The sequence below is a fragment of the Anser anser genome, assembly GCF_964211835.1.
Source record: "Anser anser genome assembly, chromosome: 6".
Lineage (NCBI taxonomy): Eukaryota > Metazoa > Chordata > Aves > Anseriformes > Anatidae > Anser > Anser anser.
In genome coordinates, this window is record NC_139726.1 from 14544755 (window position 1) to 14560031 (window position 15277).

Below are 15277 nucleotides of genomic sequence, written 5' to 3' on the forward strand. Positions count from 1 at the left end.
ATTCTAGTTAAATTAATTTATAACTCCCTCTTGCCTGCCACTAGCAGAGTCAACTGCTAGGAGTTTACTTGAACTGTAAAAGGGAAGAAACTGCTCTTTTGTTAATTCTTTCTGTCTTTGTATACGAAAATATCAAAAGGAAAATGCACATTCCAGATTTAATTCTAGGAGTTAAGTCACTCTTTTAGGACTCTCTGAGACTACTTTGTACAAATTGCAGTCATGCTAGAGCAAATAACCCCTGGAGAAAGTCTTCTAAAAAATAGATGAGACATTTTTCTCTACATCCAATCAAATGTATGCAAGAAAGCAAAAAGCGTGCACACAAAAAGCTTCTTTGAAGTCTTGCCAGCTATCAGATAATGAATATTGAATATCCTATATATTGAATTCATATATATTCACATATATTGAATAATGAGGTGCGGTACCTTTGATACCCAATGATCAATTCATCAGAATCAAATAATCAAAAATAATTTTATTTCTAAAGTTATAAAATACTAATCTAAGTGTATGTAGAGCATAAAAATTTCACACAATTTGTATATTCTGATATGACTTTTTCTCTTCTATTTATTTATTATTATTTTGGGGGGAATTGGAGGTAATTTTAGTTGTTACAGATGCCAAGTACATCAAACAAAGTCTCATTTTTCTCTTGGGAGAGATGAGTATCACTACGTGCTCCATTTTAGCTTACCTGGCACTTGCATCTACAGCAACGAAAAAAAAGAACAAGTTAACTGTATTATCTAGGACTGACCTAAATGTGTCAATTTTAAAAACTGTTTATCTCAATCTGGAAAAAAGAAAAGAGTTGAGAACCCTTGGCAGCTTACTGATTTGTTTAGTTTCTTTTAACAATATCACAATGCAGAAGCTGTGCTAGATTTCATTTCAGTCTACAAAGCATCTAAATAAACAAAAATCTATAGATATTTCCAGACTGCTCAATAAAAAGCACATTTTTAAACTGTGAGCCCCTTTGTGTGGTAATAGTAGTTAAAGTCAGACAGCTAAGTACCTAACTAGATAAAAATATCTATGAAGAGATGCTTCAGAAATGTGTCTTTACTGAATAGGCAATTTGGTTTGGAAGGCAAGGTATGTATGACTCAAACCACTGAATTTTTAATTACCTTTACGACTTTTTTTTTTTTAATCTTTTTCTCTTTTTAGAAAGAATAACTACTGCCAATACTTCATCATTCTGCCTTACCTTTCTCACATCTGAGCTCTTTGGTTCTGTTGTCCAAGTTATAATTCTAGATACAGCAAGTCTTGTCTCACTGGAGTTCACAAAGTCTGTTGGATCCATCTGTCTTGCCAAGGACTCAATATACTTCAGGATAGCAACTTTCACCTGAGAAGTGAAGACGTATTTGTTAATCCCATGAGCTGGCAAAAATAGAATTATCCCGTAATAAACAGACATTGCTGCAGATTGACAAGACTTATGCCTTACTTGGGAAAAAATATCCCTGTGCCGTGTCTCCATGTCACATTTCAAAACCAAAAGCAACTTTCTACCCAGGAAAAGTTTTGTGTAGTGAGTCTGGAATGGCATATCAGAACTGGCTTAAAATATGTCCACTTGTGCAAGCAAATCACCACACTGTTTCCACCCATGTTGAATATTTTAAAGTTCTGCGGGGTGCTTCATGCCCATGGTTACTGTTCCAGGTGCCTCTCATGAGGCTGGAGCCTCAAAAGATTTAAACTTTGGGACATGGGAGAAAGAGCACTAGTCATTTGGCATCCTGTACATTCCTGTCTCTGAAACAATTATGTATCATTTCCAGAGTTTACTGTGTACCTATAGCCTTGGAACGGCAGCCTCCTGAAAAACAATCTGCACAACAGTACGCCATTAAGAAGATTCAGTAACAGAAAGCTCTGTTTCTTCCCCAAACCCTACATGCATTATGTATGTTCTGTGCAACAAACACTTGTTAAGGTTTGCTTAGGGTCTCAGCTCTCTAGCTGTCCAGACTGAGCCTGGTCCCTGCTGTCCTGCACAGACAGGTTTCTTCCACTTTAATTATACCTGCCATGGCAAACTAAAATAACCACGTTTATGCTTCAGCGAAAAGGCCTGATACTGACCTTGAGGTTTGGTGTTTGGGTCTGATCCACAATAAACCTCATCAAAATGTTAAACTGTTGATCAAATGGAAAAGAATCCCTGTCCAAAGAAAACAAAGGCAAAAATGTAATGCTGCACACACTTCCAGGGCTAAATTAACTCAATACATAAAAACTTACATAACAGAGTTCAGCACCTATCATGCTTTTCTTCCTAAGTTTACCATCAACCATTCAGAGAAACTCAAGTTTAAGGGTCACCTGATTACTCTTTTAATACTGACAAAACACTGCTAAATCAATACCTTTATATGCTGTTACTCTAACTGACTTCTGTACACTTAATCCTGTTTTTGGCACACCTGCCCATCCCCTCTTCATTTCTTCCCTTATCTCTAGTAGCAGACTGGTTTCTCTTTCCCTCAGAGCTCCTGCCTGTTTTTGATTTCTCTCTTCTTCCTTTTTTCTTCTCTGTCTTGTTTCCTCCTGGATAACTAACTATTCCTACTAGTATGATCTCCTCCTACTACTACTTATTCATTTATTATCTCTTTTCCAGGACAAGCTGAACTTAATTGTAACTATGTCCTGTGCCAGTCATCCTTAGAAGAGGGCATGGACTACAGAACTAACTGGTGTGCAAAAAGAAGTAGCTTTCAAGGTCTTATTCTGACGTTAGCATTATTGTTTGAACACATGTAAGATGCTCTGTACTTTGTGTTAAAGCACTGTTCATATTGTCAACACTGCAAACAATTATTTTCAATCAGTCAAAAAGAAAACTGATATCCAAACACATGCACACCAAAAAAACAAATGTGATCAGTTACACACTTTAATCGTTATGCTTTAAAGTTATCTATCAAAAACGAAGACCTTTTTAATTCTATGCTTTAAATATTGTGACATAGTTTTGTTCTCATTTATACTGGTGTTCCTTAGGATTGAGACCTCAAAATGTACGGCACTGCTGGCTTTCTACAACGTTCATCAGATGCCCTTCTGTAACCCTGTAAAAAGCTACAAAGTATTTGCCACCTGAGTACTCTACCTGGTAACATCCAGAGCTTTTTGAACTTTTGCTTGCACAGACCCCAGCAAATCTGCTCCCATTTTCTTTAGCAACTGTGTCAGGAGAACAAAAAGCCAATCCTGCAAGTCATCTTTATGAATGATGATGAAATCAACCAGGGTTTCCAGAAACATGCTGAAGACCTATAAACAAAACAACTGTCACAAAAAGGAAGGCTGTGCTTTAAATTGAAAATAATCAAAGGAGAGGGATTTAAAATACGAGTTGCAGAATGATTGTTATAGACAGTTTCATGAATGAATGATTTTAGTGACTACATTTTTTCGGAAAAAAGAGACAATACACATCTAGAATGTGCTGTATTAAAATACCACATGAAACAAATGAAGGAAGAGGGTAGAATACACTTACTCTCTGTTGTGAATTCCACGGCAAAGCAGGCCATGCAACAAAACAAACCACTCGTTAGCACGCAGTGATCAAACACAACTGTTCAGATGCAATTTGTCAACATAAAAGATGCATTCACTAAGAGTTCACATTTTCTTAACACAAAATACCTTCTCAGAGTTATTTAAAACATTATATACCTTGGATCAGATCCAGTTTCCTCTCATGAAAAGCAATGCTTTTAAAGTCAACAAGTCAGGAGAACTTCTCCAATCTTTACCAAGATTGGTATACCCTTCTCCAAACTTTACCAAGTCCTTTCCCACTTCCCAGTTTATTCTGACTTCCAAGACTCCAGTCCCACATGTCATCCCAAATACAGAGTTCAGAAAGGACAGTGGGCAGAAATGAACCCTGAATTTACAGCAAAGGACCAAACTTTGACTTCAGTTATATTGAAGCAATTTAGTGGCTGATATTCACACTTAAAACTAATGAATTTGCAGCAGTAATTCTCTAAAGGCAGTGAAGATGAGAGATGGCCACTGTCACATAGAACATACATTGGTCAAGTGCGTAATAAACCATCAACTTATCTATAAATGGGAAATATTTTGCAAACAAATAACTCTGGGTCTGAACAAGCTTATGGGCCCACCTTCACCATTCTCTAACCTGCTTCTTTCTAAGAAATGCCTGTAAATTCTGGGAACAGCCTTCAACTTCAAAGGACAATGTTAGAAAGAAGGCAAAGTGTGTATATTGTTGTTGTTTTAAAATAAATAAAACAGATCCAAAACAACATCTTGATGAGAATCCATACTGCTTGCAGGTATATACAAACCCCAGAGGACAAGACGCTTAACTATGGTTTATTACCCTTTAGACCTCGCTCTATTGCATATCACCAAGAAAATCCCTAGAGAAGTACAGATAAAACTGAACCTCTTACTTAAGGAGCTGACACCCGAAAGGCATTAAGGTTTTGGAAAGCATGGAGTAATATGTTCTTAGCAACAGGAGACAGATTGAGACACTTGCCTACAGAGTAAAACAGATAAAAACTGAAATTGATAAATGCCAGTTTTCCCCAGCAGATGGCAGGGGTAGAAATAAAGAATATTCATCTTGGAACAACGTAAAACATACACACATGCTAATTCAAGAGAATGAGCCAGTCATCGTGATCTTACCTTGCTGTGAGGGTCAGCAAACATGCGAGTAAATATTTCACAAAGCCTTTTTAACTCGACTCGGCTAAAATACATAATAAGACAATAATATTAATGCTAAAGCTCCAGTTGCCAAAAAAGAGCTGATAAATAGTAACAGCTGAAATATCTAATTTTGTTTGTTTAAACATTACTTAAGTCACACTTCTAAAAACCCTTTTTCTAGGTGAAGCCTTAACTGGCATTGCAGCTGCTGTGATCACCAGGGTTATGACAAGAAATCCAATAAACATGCTTTAAACATGCTTTAAAATCATGAAGCCACTTTATTTTCTGTTGCTTCCATTTTCTTCTATAGATTGCAGAAGACAACTTGAAAAGAGAGTACTTGGGAGACATTTCCTTTCTGCATATATCAAGGTTGCTGATTCACAGAAAAACTGTGCTTTTGCAGCTTAGGAATAGGTTCCTCAGGCTTCCTTTCTGTCAGGTATTTCAATTTTTCAAGTGAAACCAGAACTTCCATGCTGTTTGGGTATATACTAATCATACATATTTTGGTAGCTCTCAGTAGCTTCAATGAAATCAGTCTAGAATTGCATTGTATTAACATATAGCAGAACAGACTCCAGAGGCTGAGAGTAGACAAACATATAGAAATTGATGACAATCTATCAAGTAGGCAACCTACTAAATCAGAAGATAATTAAACTTACTTTCCTATTAGTAAGAGATTAGGTGCTCAGTAATACTCTTTTTATACAATTAGTAAAGAGTGGTCTATTCGTAAGATACCAAGCTTGAGTCAAATGCAAAACTCGTGCCAAAGCTCTTATTAGCAATGTATTGAAAAACACAAGTCCTACTCCTGCTGCAATGCAAACTGCCAAAGAATGTCAAAATTTTGCTTGTTCACTGTCCAAATGAAAACAGAGCAATTAGGTAATATTTCCTGCATACTATGGATGTGATTAGGTATTTTTCACAACTACTGTGAAACCAGAGTAACTACTGAAATGCACATTGATTGCTCAGAGAAGAGCTGTTTAGATCGTGATTACATATACCTTCTTTCCAGAAAGATGTTAATTTACATTTCACCTATATATTTTCAGATATATATAGCCAGAATATGAGTAGTCTATAACTGTTTCACGTTAGCTTGTTTATAGTAATAAGTAGTTACTGTAAACTATTATAGTAGTTTATAGCATAGTAATACATTTTTTCAAACAGATTTGTAATCAGATTTTAAAATGGCACAAAGACAACGGTCTGCCCAAGAGCTTGATGTAAAGAAAAGGTCCTTGTAACGATGCCGAAGCAAGCTGTCAGCTTCATTCAGGTTGAGACTGCGCTGTCTCTAAACTGCCCTGCCATGCTCTCTTCATACAGACTGCTGCTCTCCGAATGAACTATTTATTACTTTAATATTAATTTCTTTGGGGACAACTGTTATACGAAGACAGCATGCGTAAGCATCTGTTTTCCAAAATCTTGCTGAGGTGACAAAGCAAGCGCTAAACTGAAAAACAAGCAGTGGAAGAACATTTCCTTAAGGGATTTGCTGGCCTTGTGTTGTTCGGAAGGCCTGACTGGGGAACCCTCAGAGAACTAGGCCACACGAAGCTAGATGAAGCAATGAGGATAGGTGTGTGCTTTGCAAGCTCATCTTTCTGGATATATAATTCACTGCTTACATAGGATCTTTCAGATCCGAGTACTAAAGAAAACCTAGCCACATCACTGCTTTATGTTAAACGTGTTATACCACAACAGAAGATACCAGGTTTAATTAAAGACAGACAGACTTGCCACTTGGACTAATGACCTTGGTGATGTTCTCCATGATGCCGTGAGAACACGGTGAAGCAATCTGATCATTAGTACAGACACCAAAACAACCCTGAACCAAGGTGTAAGCAGAACAAAAGCAAACTGAAAGGAAATATAAAGAACTAAAAACAGTATCAATTTTTTTAAAAAATAACTCTGCAGGGTGTAGTTTCTGGGAAAGGTTTATAAACTATTCAGGATCAGTGCCAAGAAAACTTGCTAGCTTAAGGGACTAGTGACAGCAGCACAATTCAAACACTGCAACCAGCAGAAATGAAAACAACAGTTTAGTTCTATTGGCATTTCTGCTAAGAATTACTAATGTGGATAAACAGTCCATCGCCCGATCTTCTCAGCATTTCCTGCCTTGGAATTATCACCCAACATATACAAAACCTTGGTTACTCTCTTGCACTTTTGTGGCCCAGCCAGAGTCTCACCCAACTTTTTCATGCAAGTATATGAGGTGCCACAGTTTTTTCAGACAGCTTGTTAAAACAAAGTAAAAGAAAAAAGACAGCATTCATGTAGGAAGTATTTTTAAAATACTCATAAATAGACCACATCAAAAGGCATCTCTGACCTAGGAACTGTAACTACCATATTAAAAACCTGAAGCACTTCCCACTTACAGACTGCATCACATCATGTGAAGTGCTAGAATATACTTACTATGGCAGGAGAATAACCTTTCCAGACTAGCTCTCAGTGCATTTTTATTCAGCCTGTTATCAAGGGCTGTCAAATATTTTCAGCTAGTGTGAAGACCTTTTAAAAATGAAACAACTGCACAAATCCAAGAAGGTAGGCAGTAAGCTATTCAACAATCATTTATAAACTTGGTCATAATTTAAGTTTTATATAAAACTTATATTAATTTATATTAAGTTTATAATATTCATAACAAAAATTAAAACATCAGAGCTATTTGTGAATGCTATCTTCAAGGGAGCCAAAAGAAGCAACTTGTTTCCAAATTCTTTCACCATAAACTTAAGAGTAAAAAGCCTGTAGCATGAAAGCCAGTTAGTTAATGGGATTTGCTGTCTATAGCTAGCATGACATGGCTGTATTAAGTCTCCCTGTGACTACTGCGTAATTCTAAGATCTGTTTTAATGGGTGACATGCCAAAGGCGTTTGAAGGGTTTATTTGGCTTTCTACAAGGTGAAAATGTCTCTCTCCTACTATAGTTTCAGAGTCGGTACACCTACTTCATTGCCTTAAGAAATTTCCCTCTACATTGTAAATTACACCATTTACAGGAGACTCAAGTTTCTGATATAAGATTTTTCAAGAGTTACAAATAATTAAACCTGATGTGCTCACAAAGAGTCACAAATAATTATGCCTAACTCAGACCTCATAAAGAGCCAAAGAACACCCAACACACTGAGAACATCATTTGATCTCATCTTTGAAATACACACACCCTGAGTGGTTTTTAGAATAATGAAGTGTTTGCTTCACCAACTAAGCTGCTGGGAAAAAAAAGTACTGAAGATTCAAACGGTCTAATGTAAAAATAGTACCACCCTTGGAGTAAATTTACATTACCATCATTGTGGGAAATCTCACTGTGCTGCAACAAACAGGAGGCAGAAGGCAGAGCATAGAAAACCATATGCCTGAGTCCCATCTACATTACTACTACAAATTTCACACAAACAGTAGTGATGACAGCTACATTTTTTTCTGAAGGCAATTAACTCCCACACTGTGGAGACAGCTTTCACAGCTGTTAAAGGTACTATCTGTCTACACGAGGCAAGTACATATACTGACTTCTGGCTATAGCCATCTCCCTTGAATGACAGACAGTACAAAGCTACGAACGTCACCTCAGCGTCCGCTGGCTTTTCAGTAAGTTCTGAAGACCTATGAGCCCCTCCTTCCTTTCAGACCAGTTGGAGCTGGCACAGTGGTTCAGGACCTCAGCCACATCTTCAGTCTGCCGCAGGTAGTGTGGAATGCCCCCATTCCTGGAACCATAGGAGCGCTCGGAGCAAGCACTTGATGCATCACTGTTAGCGTCATCATCTGAGTACATCCCATAGGGTTCATATCTTCTTCTCACGGGCTTTTTCTGGAAGAGGGGAAATTCAGTGTAAGTAAATTATATATAATTACATCAATTCCCAAAGAAAAGTGTTCTATCTATAACCACTAACAAAGGAAGATTAATGCTATTGTTATAGTGACATACATGTATATAGATAGATGTCACCGAGCACTGCCTGCTTACCTCTCTCAGTAGAGCAAGACAGATCCCAGTGATTTCAGGGAGAACATTAAAATGAATGGGGGAGCAAGGACTGCCTTCCCCAGCACAAGAACTAGATACTTATGCCCAGTGGAATTAGCTACAAATAATGAAAACACATGTTGTTTTATTGTAAATAAAGGTCAGTTTCATTGTTACAGATTGTGATGATATAATCTCTATTTCAAGAAAAAAGATAAGGAAGAAAAAGCTGAAGGAATCTGTGCCGGCATGCACAGTCACTTTGATATTGATAATGAAGTGACTCTAGAAATGCACTGGGATACAGGCCATCACAATTTCTCTGTTAGTTTGGGCAAGATTTTTATTTATTTATTTTAAACAGAAGTTCCTAAGGGAGTTGAGTAATCAAATCCCACTCATTTCCATAGCATGGCATAAGGGGACCTAATTCCCTTAGGTAACATCTTGAACAACCTCAGTACTTACAGAATGGGTGTTACAATAATTTTGATAGCAAAACAAATTGTATACTACAACGTAAACTCTTAAATGAACCTAAACAGAACAGGATTGATACAACAATGTATCAGAGAAGATTGCCTATATTCTACAGTGTTTGCTACAGAATTCCTTCCAGTGTCCAGTCCTGCAGTTCTCAGACTTGTGAAGCCAGCAGAGTTTTGCTTCCACTAGGACTGCAGGAATGAAGCGTAGAAATTAACTCAAGTGCAGTATCATGGGTGTTAGCAACAGGCTGGGGAGAGTTTGAAAGTAGAAATAAAAAGTCAAGAAAGCACTAGTACCTTGCTCCTGGAGTCTCCTAACAGCTGTAGAGGCAGGAAAATATTGAAGGGTGGGAAAAAGCATAGAGAATTATGTCAGAAGCTTATGTAGGGTTTTTGTTTTTGCAACAAAAATGTATAGCAAATGTGTCTTAGCAAATTAAAAAAAACACAGTTTACGCAAAATAAAAGTGGGTATAATAACGCCTGGCATTATTTCCTGTCTGCTGCACTAACACGTATATCCTACAATTTCTATTAGAGAGCTTGGAAGTGAAATTATCTGTTAATAAGTTTCAGATGGCAGATCTAAACGCAGCATCTCTCTGCCTGCTTTTCAGAAACATTGCTTCTGGAAGATACCGGTTTTTGGGAGTGATTTATTTCCCTACACGTTATCGCTAGCTTTAGATTTTAGAATCTTAAAGAAATTCTGATGTCAAGGAACCACTATCTACAATACAGCACATTTAATCAACTTCACTTAACCAGATTCTCTTTCAACCCACAGTTCTTACACTGCACTTTTTTTTGAAGCTTAGCTCCTTTAAAGACAACCTGGCTGGCACCACTGACTTAAAGGCCTTAACGCCAAAGTTTCCATCACCCTTTGAGCTTTTCTGACAGATCCGAGCACTGATTCACAGTACAGACAGTGTGCTTTTAGGCCAAGTCCAGCTCCTGAACAGAAGCAGTGGATCCAATGAGAACTGTAACGCATGGAGCAGAGGTCATAGAATGACCCACTGTGTGTTTTGTTTAAACTTGAGTATTTGGCAAAGGCCATCTCTGGAGTTCTTTTCACTTCCTACTGGAGGAAAAAGAATACTTGTCTGAGAACAAGGCTGCTGGGTAAAAGCTGGCATCACGCTACTCTCTCAAAAGGAGCCCAAACGCTGTCTGTAAATTGCCTGTTGAGAGAAGACAACTAAGAAAGAACAAATTGGGGTGGTGGGAAAGAAGGGGTAAATAAGATCGTATAGCATCCCCTAAGATCATACCAATTCAGACTGATCAGCCAAGGTAGCAGAACTACTTACTCTCCAGCTAGACTCAAGGCTTTCCCTTTTAAGCATTTAACTCTTTAAATAAGATTTTAACATTCCAGTATAACGTTACCTAGTTTAAAAGAGTACAATATTTAAAAGAAAACTCTGTAAGTATAGCTGCAGATTAAGTCACACCGAGAGATCTTGGTGACCAGCAGTGAATTGGAACACCACCGTGACCCTCTTCTCCCACAAGAAACCAGTATTCACCAACAGTTCACATTCTGGGATAAGGTCTCATTTCATTTACACAGGCAAACCATCACCTTTAATTATGCTGTGAAAAACTACAGTGGCAAATTTGAGGTGCTGAGAGCAGAAACCGGCTCACAAGCTGCTGAATTTGGTAACAAAAATACCCGGCTAACAATTTAGCCCCCTGAATCTAACAGTACCATCTATGATATGCTGTCCTAACTCTGCATAATTCAGAAGCACTTTTTTATTTTTATGAAAAGAGATTTATTTATTTTTAAAGACACTTCTCTGAGTACTCTAATAATACTCTAGAAAAGGAAGCGACGTGAGCTGGTTGACAATCAAATACAAAAAGGAAAATGATGTTAGCCATCATTAGAGAAAGTAAACTAGGAAATGGAGAAAAAAGAGCATCTTTCACAAACTATGGGGTAATGTTTTTTTCTTGAGGGAAGATCTGAGATATCTGCCTTGGATACATCAGGAAATCCTACCCTCAGCTCAGGTCTAGAGCTGAGGAAGACCCAAGGTACACTGGTACCCAGATAATGCTGTAGAATAATTGCGCCTGCCTCTACACACTCTCTTTCCCCTGAGACAAATGCAAAGGCTTGTGATAACACCCATCTTCGGAAGAGCAGAAGACATTTTCTGGGTTCTGCCCAAGAGATTTTATACTACAATAAGATTATACAGGACAATAAAAGTTAAAAAATGGTAATAAATCACCAAATGTTTAGAAACCACTGGTAGCACACTACACAAACACACTTCAGTTTAACTGCATGAGATGGTACCAGTTACAGACAAGCCAAGCTATGAGCCAGGTGCAAGTAACAGAGCAGGAAGTGGCAGAGCTCTCAACTCTTCTTGAAACCGAATCCAGAATCGACACTAGAAGAGAAAACTGCGTTTTCCAGACAAAATCCTCATGCAGTTAATGGAATTAATGCAAATCCCTTCACCGCAGGCGCTGAGCACTCCTATGTCGCTGCGTATGTCTTCTGACAGCAAAGTTAAAGCCAAACAGCTGACTCAACCCATCCCGCAGCTCAGCATTGAGCCTCCTCAGTCTGTTTGTTAACTGCGGAGAACTGAGGTGGAACGAGGAAACGAATGCTGCTGCCAATGTACCCAAACACAACACAACACAAGGTAACTAACTCTACAGCATCAGACACTGGCACATTCAGAACAAAGCTACTTAGAAAGATGAGAACGTACGTACAGGTAACTTTAAGCCACTTTCCGGTGTCGGAAGCATTTTGTATTTTTCCTCTTACCAGTGCATCAGCCACAGCAGCCTCCAGATCTGTGCTTGTGCTCAGGACTCGCATGGCATTCACAGAAGCAGGCATCCTGCCTGGCTGTCCGAGTCCAAACCGGTCTGCACAAAAGACAACATTGAAAGGGATTGTTAAATGAATTCACATTCACTTGGAATCCTAATCAGGTGTCTGAGCAGCACTCCCCAAAGGCTCTGGGAACTCTCAGTGCTTTTTCATTAAAGACTCTTTTATCCACAACTCTACAGAGTTTGCCATGACAGTAAGAAATAAACTATTGTTTGGTGGCTCACAGAGACAATTCCAGATCCTCAGGGCATGTCTTTTTCTTTTTCTTTTTTTTTTAAGCTGGGAAGAAGGGTATCTATTTTGTGTTTCCTTTTAACAGAAGTTGTTTCAGTTTTATTTTAATGTCGGAGGCAGACATGCAGGCCCCAGCCTGGCTCTCTCAGAAACGAACAGAAAACTTCTCATTAACTTCAGAGAAACAGAATCGTGCCCGGTGTCAGGACATGTTAATACCAGAGCACTCATCCATCCATCCTGCAGCTTTTTCTCAGGCAAGGACGTGAGATTAGCAGCAGCAGATTAGCCTATGTTGTAAGGCTTGATTAACCGGTAGAATATCACCCTATGCCCCCCAGAATAAAAATAAAAGGTTTATTATTTGTTTGTGAGGTGACTCCAATTTTTGTTTTATTTCTGTTCTGGAGAAGCAGCTTAAATGTACATTGGACTGAAATACAATTTTAAAGTTTTGTGACAAACCAAAACTGATTTTTTTTTTCTAATCAAACAATACCATCTTTCTCCCCTTGAATTTGATGGCAAAGCTCTCAACGGCATCCAAAGCAACAGGATTGGGTCCAAAGTGCCATTTACATTCCCAGTACTAATTAGCTTACTTTATCATTTGCCCAGAGTCTGAGAAAAATGTTACTGAAATGAGTATCTTTGAGCAAAAGCCGAATTCAGAAAGCCATCACTAGCAGGGACATGGCAGAAGGAGCGACTTGAGGATCACAGGCCGGGCTCTGGCAGCGCGGCACTTCCAAATCACAGGAGATGAGATGCACTATTTCTGGACTCCTGGCTCGTCTATAACCAGAAAGAGATGGTTTTTAGCAGAGTTTTTGCTTCCACCAGGGGCTGTCTTTGCTCACTCCTTCTGGGACATACCTAACACCAGTCCCCTGCCAATAAGAGTTTTGCCAGCAATTGCAGAGGTGCACAAATCAAGCTGCCTGAACCCATTTAATAGACCTTCATCTGACCCACACTGAATGCAGTCATCAAGCAGCCAGAGAGAGAGAGATCGTCACGTAGGACTTTTATTAGTTCATCTATATTTAATTTTATGAAGGAGAACAACTGTTTCTTAAAATATGTAACTACGTTGTGGGTTTCCACAAGAATGAACGTTATATTCAGCAGCTTACTGTATTTATTTTCAAAAACTTATCACAAAGCTGCATGCTTTTCTCTTTAGAAGCCTACTGCACTGAGATCTCTTTTAAGGAAATCAGCTCACACTGACCTGCGTAAGGTAAATCTGAGACTGAAGCTTGCCAGTCTCCCATCCTAACTTTAAAGCTGTACCTGAGTATGTCAGAGCAAGGATTAAGCTACTGAGGGGAAAATAAGGAAGATTTGATAAACCTAAAATATTTTACTGAGAAAAAAAAATGTAGATTAGCATGTATTTCAGAAACGTTAGCAAAACTTACTGTTTCCCAGTTATGCAACCAAACAAGACATTTCTGATTTACAACAAAAGCACATTTTCTACAAAACACATTACAAGAGGAAAACAAAAACAAAAACAAACATCTTAAAACTACTGCCAAAAAGTAATCAAATCATGACATTTCACAAAGAAATAAAAGTTGTGTGTGTTATTACTATCCCCTTTTTTAATGCACTTGGGTTGAAGATTATTTCCAATATTTAGTTGAAACGGTACTTCATCCCTAACATGGAAAGATCCGTATGCTCTTAATGGAAGCACAGAGAACATGGCAATGCATTAAGTCAGATTGAAGCTAAAGTCACTGCTACAGAGATAAATACTGCAACGACGTAGAGAAGACAAGTATTTTCCTAAGTGCAAATTACACCTGGTATAGTACGAGGGCTGCAAAGTTGTGGACTCGGTTTTATGTTTGAACCCAACTAGATGACGTTACTTAAGTCTTCCTGAGATCAGAATTTGGCTTTATAGCTTAGAAATAACATAGCATCATATAATACCATTGTTACTTGTTTTCACGTTAATTTAGTATTACATTAGAAAAGGGTAGATAGTTTGTTTTTTTGTTGTTTGTTTTTTAAATGAAGAACAGAATGACAAAGTAATTCAATTGTAGATCAGTTTAAATACCCAGCACAAAATAAAATGGAGCTGTTTAATCAAATTGAGTAAGTATAATATGGCATGCTGACTTTTATCTGACCCCATAGCTATCAGGATTTTTTATTTTTTTATTTTTAAATAATTCTTTCAGTGATCTTTAAATTCATAACACCCAAGTCACCCTGGGGTTCTCCCACACTGCTGCCACACCTGAACGCAGGAATTAGATCTTAGGAGGGACCTCTGCATATCTCTAACGTAGGGATGGGGACACATTTGACTCCAGGAATACCAGTATAGGCAAGCCCAATCTTAATGTCAAGAAATAAGCTGGGCAGTGTGAGCTCTGACCACATTTGCTTGTCTCCCTAGCTAGATTAATTATGCTTGTTACTTGATGAAAAATCCCAAACTTTTTTTTTCCCCTGATTTTGCCACTTTTAGGGAGATTTGGGCCTACTTTAGGACAAAGATGACTGTATATAATTTTATCATGCCTTATGTCAAACCACAGGAGCCAAGCATGAAGTGATTATCATAGGAAGTTGAATGTAAAAAAGCTTAAGCTTAGATCTGTATTAGAATTGAGGGTCTTTTTTAATCTTCAGTGCTATTTTATTAAATACAAATTCTAATTGCCGCTTTGAAAAACGCAAGAGTCAAATCTGCTTGCATCATTTCTGCAGTTACCTGATAAGGGAAATGTTTTGAAAGTTTTAGTTAATTGACAGCAATTTAACTGCACTTAAGAGAAACAGAACATTTTTCACTCCCTACCTGAGGGGGGTTAATTAAATAACTTTTAGTGTCACTAATTCCTTATGCAATTTTAGCATCTGAGCAAACACTGAAGCCCTCATTCAT

The 15277-nt window shown here is 38.1% G+C and overlaps 1 protein-coding gene across 2 annotated transcripts in view; it reads right to left on the reverse strand.

Annotated features, from left to right (window-relative positions):
* Positions 1 to 15277, reverse strand: part of CLASP1 (cytoplasmic linker associated protein 1) — a 163233-nt gene that overhangs the window by 43584 nt on the left and 104372 nt on the right. The window contains exons 24-30 of one of the 2 annotated variants that reach the window (XM_083841597.1): positions 12058 to 12161; positions 9549 to 9572; positions 8360 to 8604; positions 4705 to 4768; positions 3140 to 3303; positions 2110 to 2188; positions 1223 to 1366 (exon numbers count right to left, since the gene is read on the reverse strand). In XM_083841597.1, coding sequence (XP_083697723.1) covers positions 1223 to 1366; positions 2110 to 2188; positions 3140 to 3303; positions 4705 to 4768; positions 8360 to 8604; positions 9549 to 9572; positions 12058 to 12161 — 824 coding nt within the window. The remainder of the gene's footprint in view (positions 1 to 1222; positions 1367 to 2109; positions 2189 to 3139; positions 3304 to 4704; positions 4769 to 8359; positions 8605 to 9548; positions 9573 to 12057; positions 12162 to 15277) is intronic. The other variant, XM_083841598.1, reaches the window with a different exon arrangement.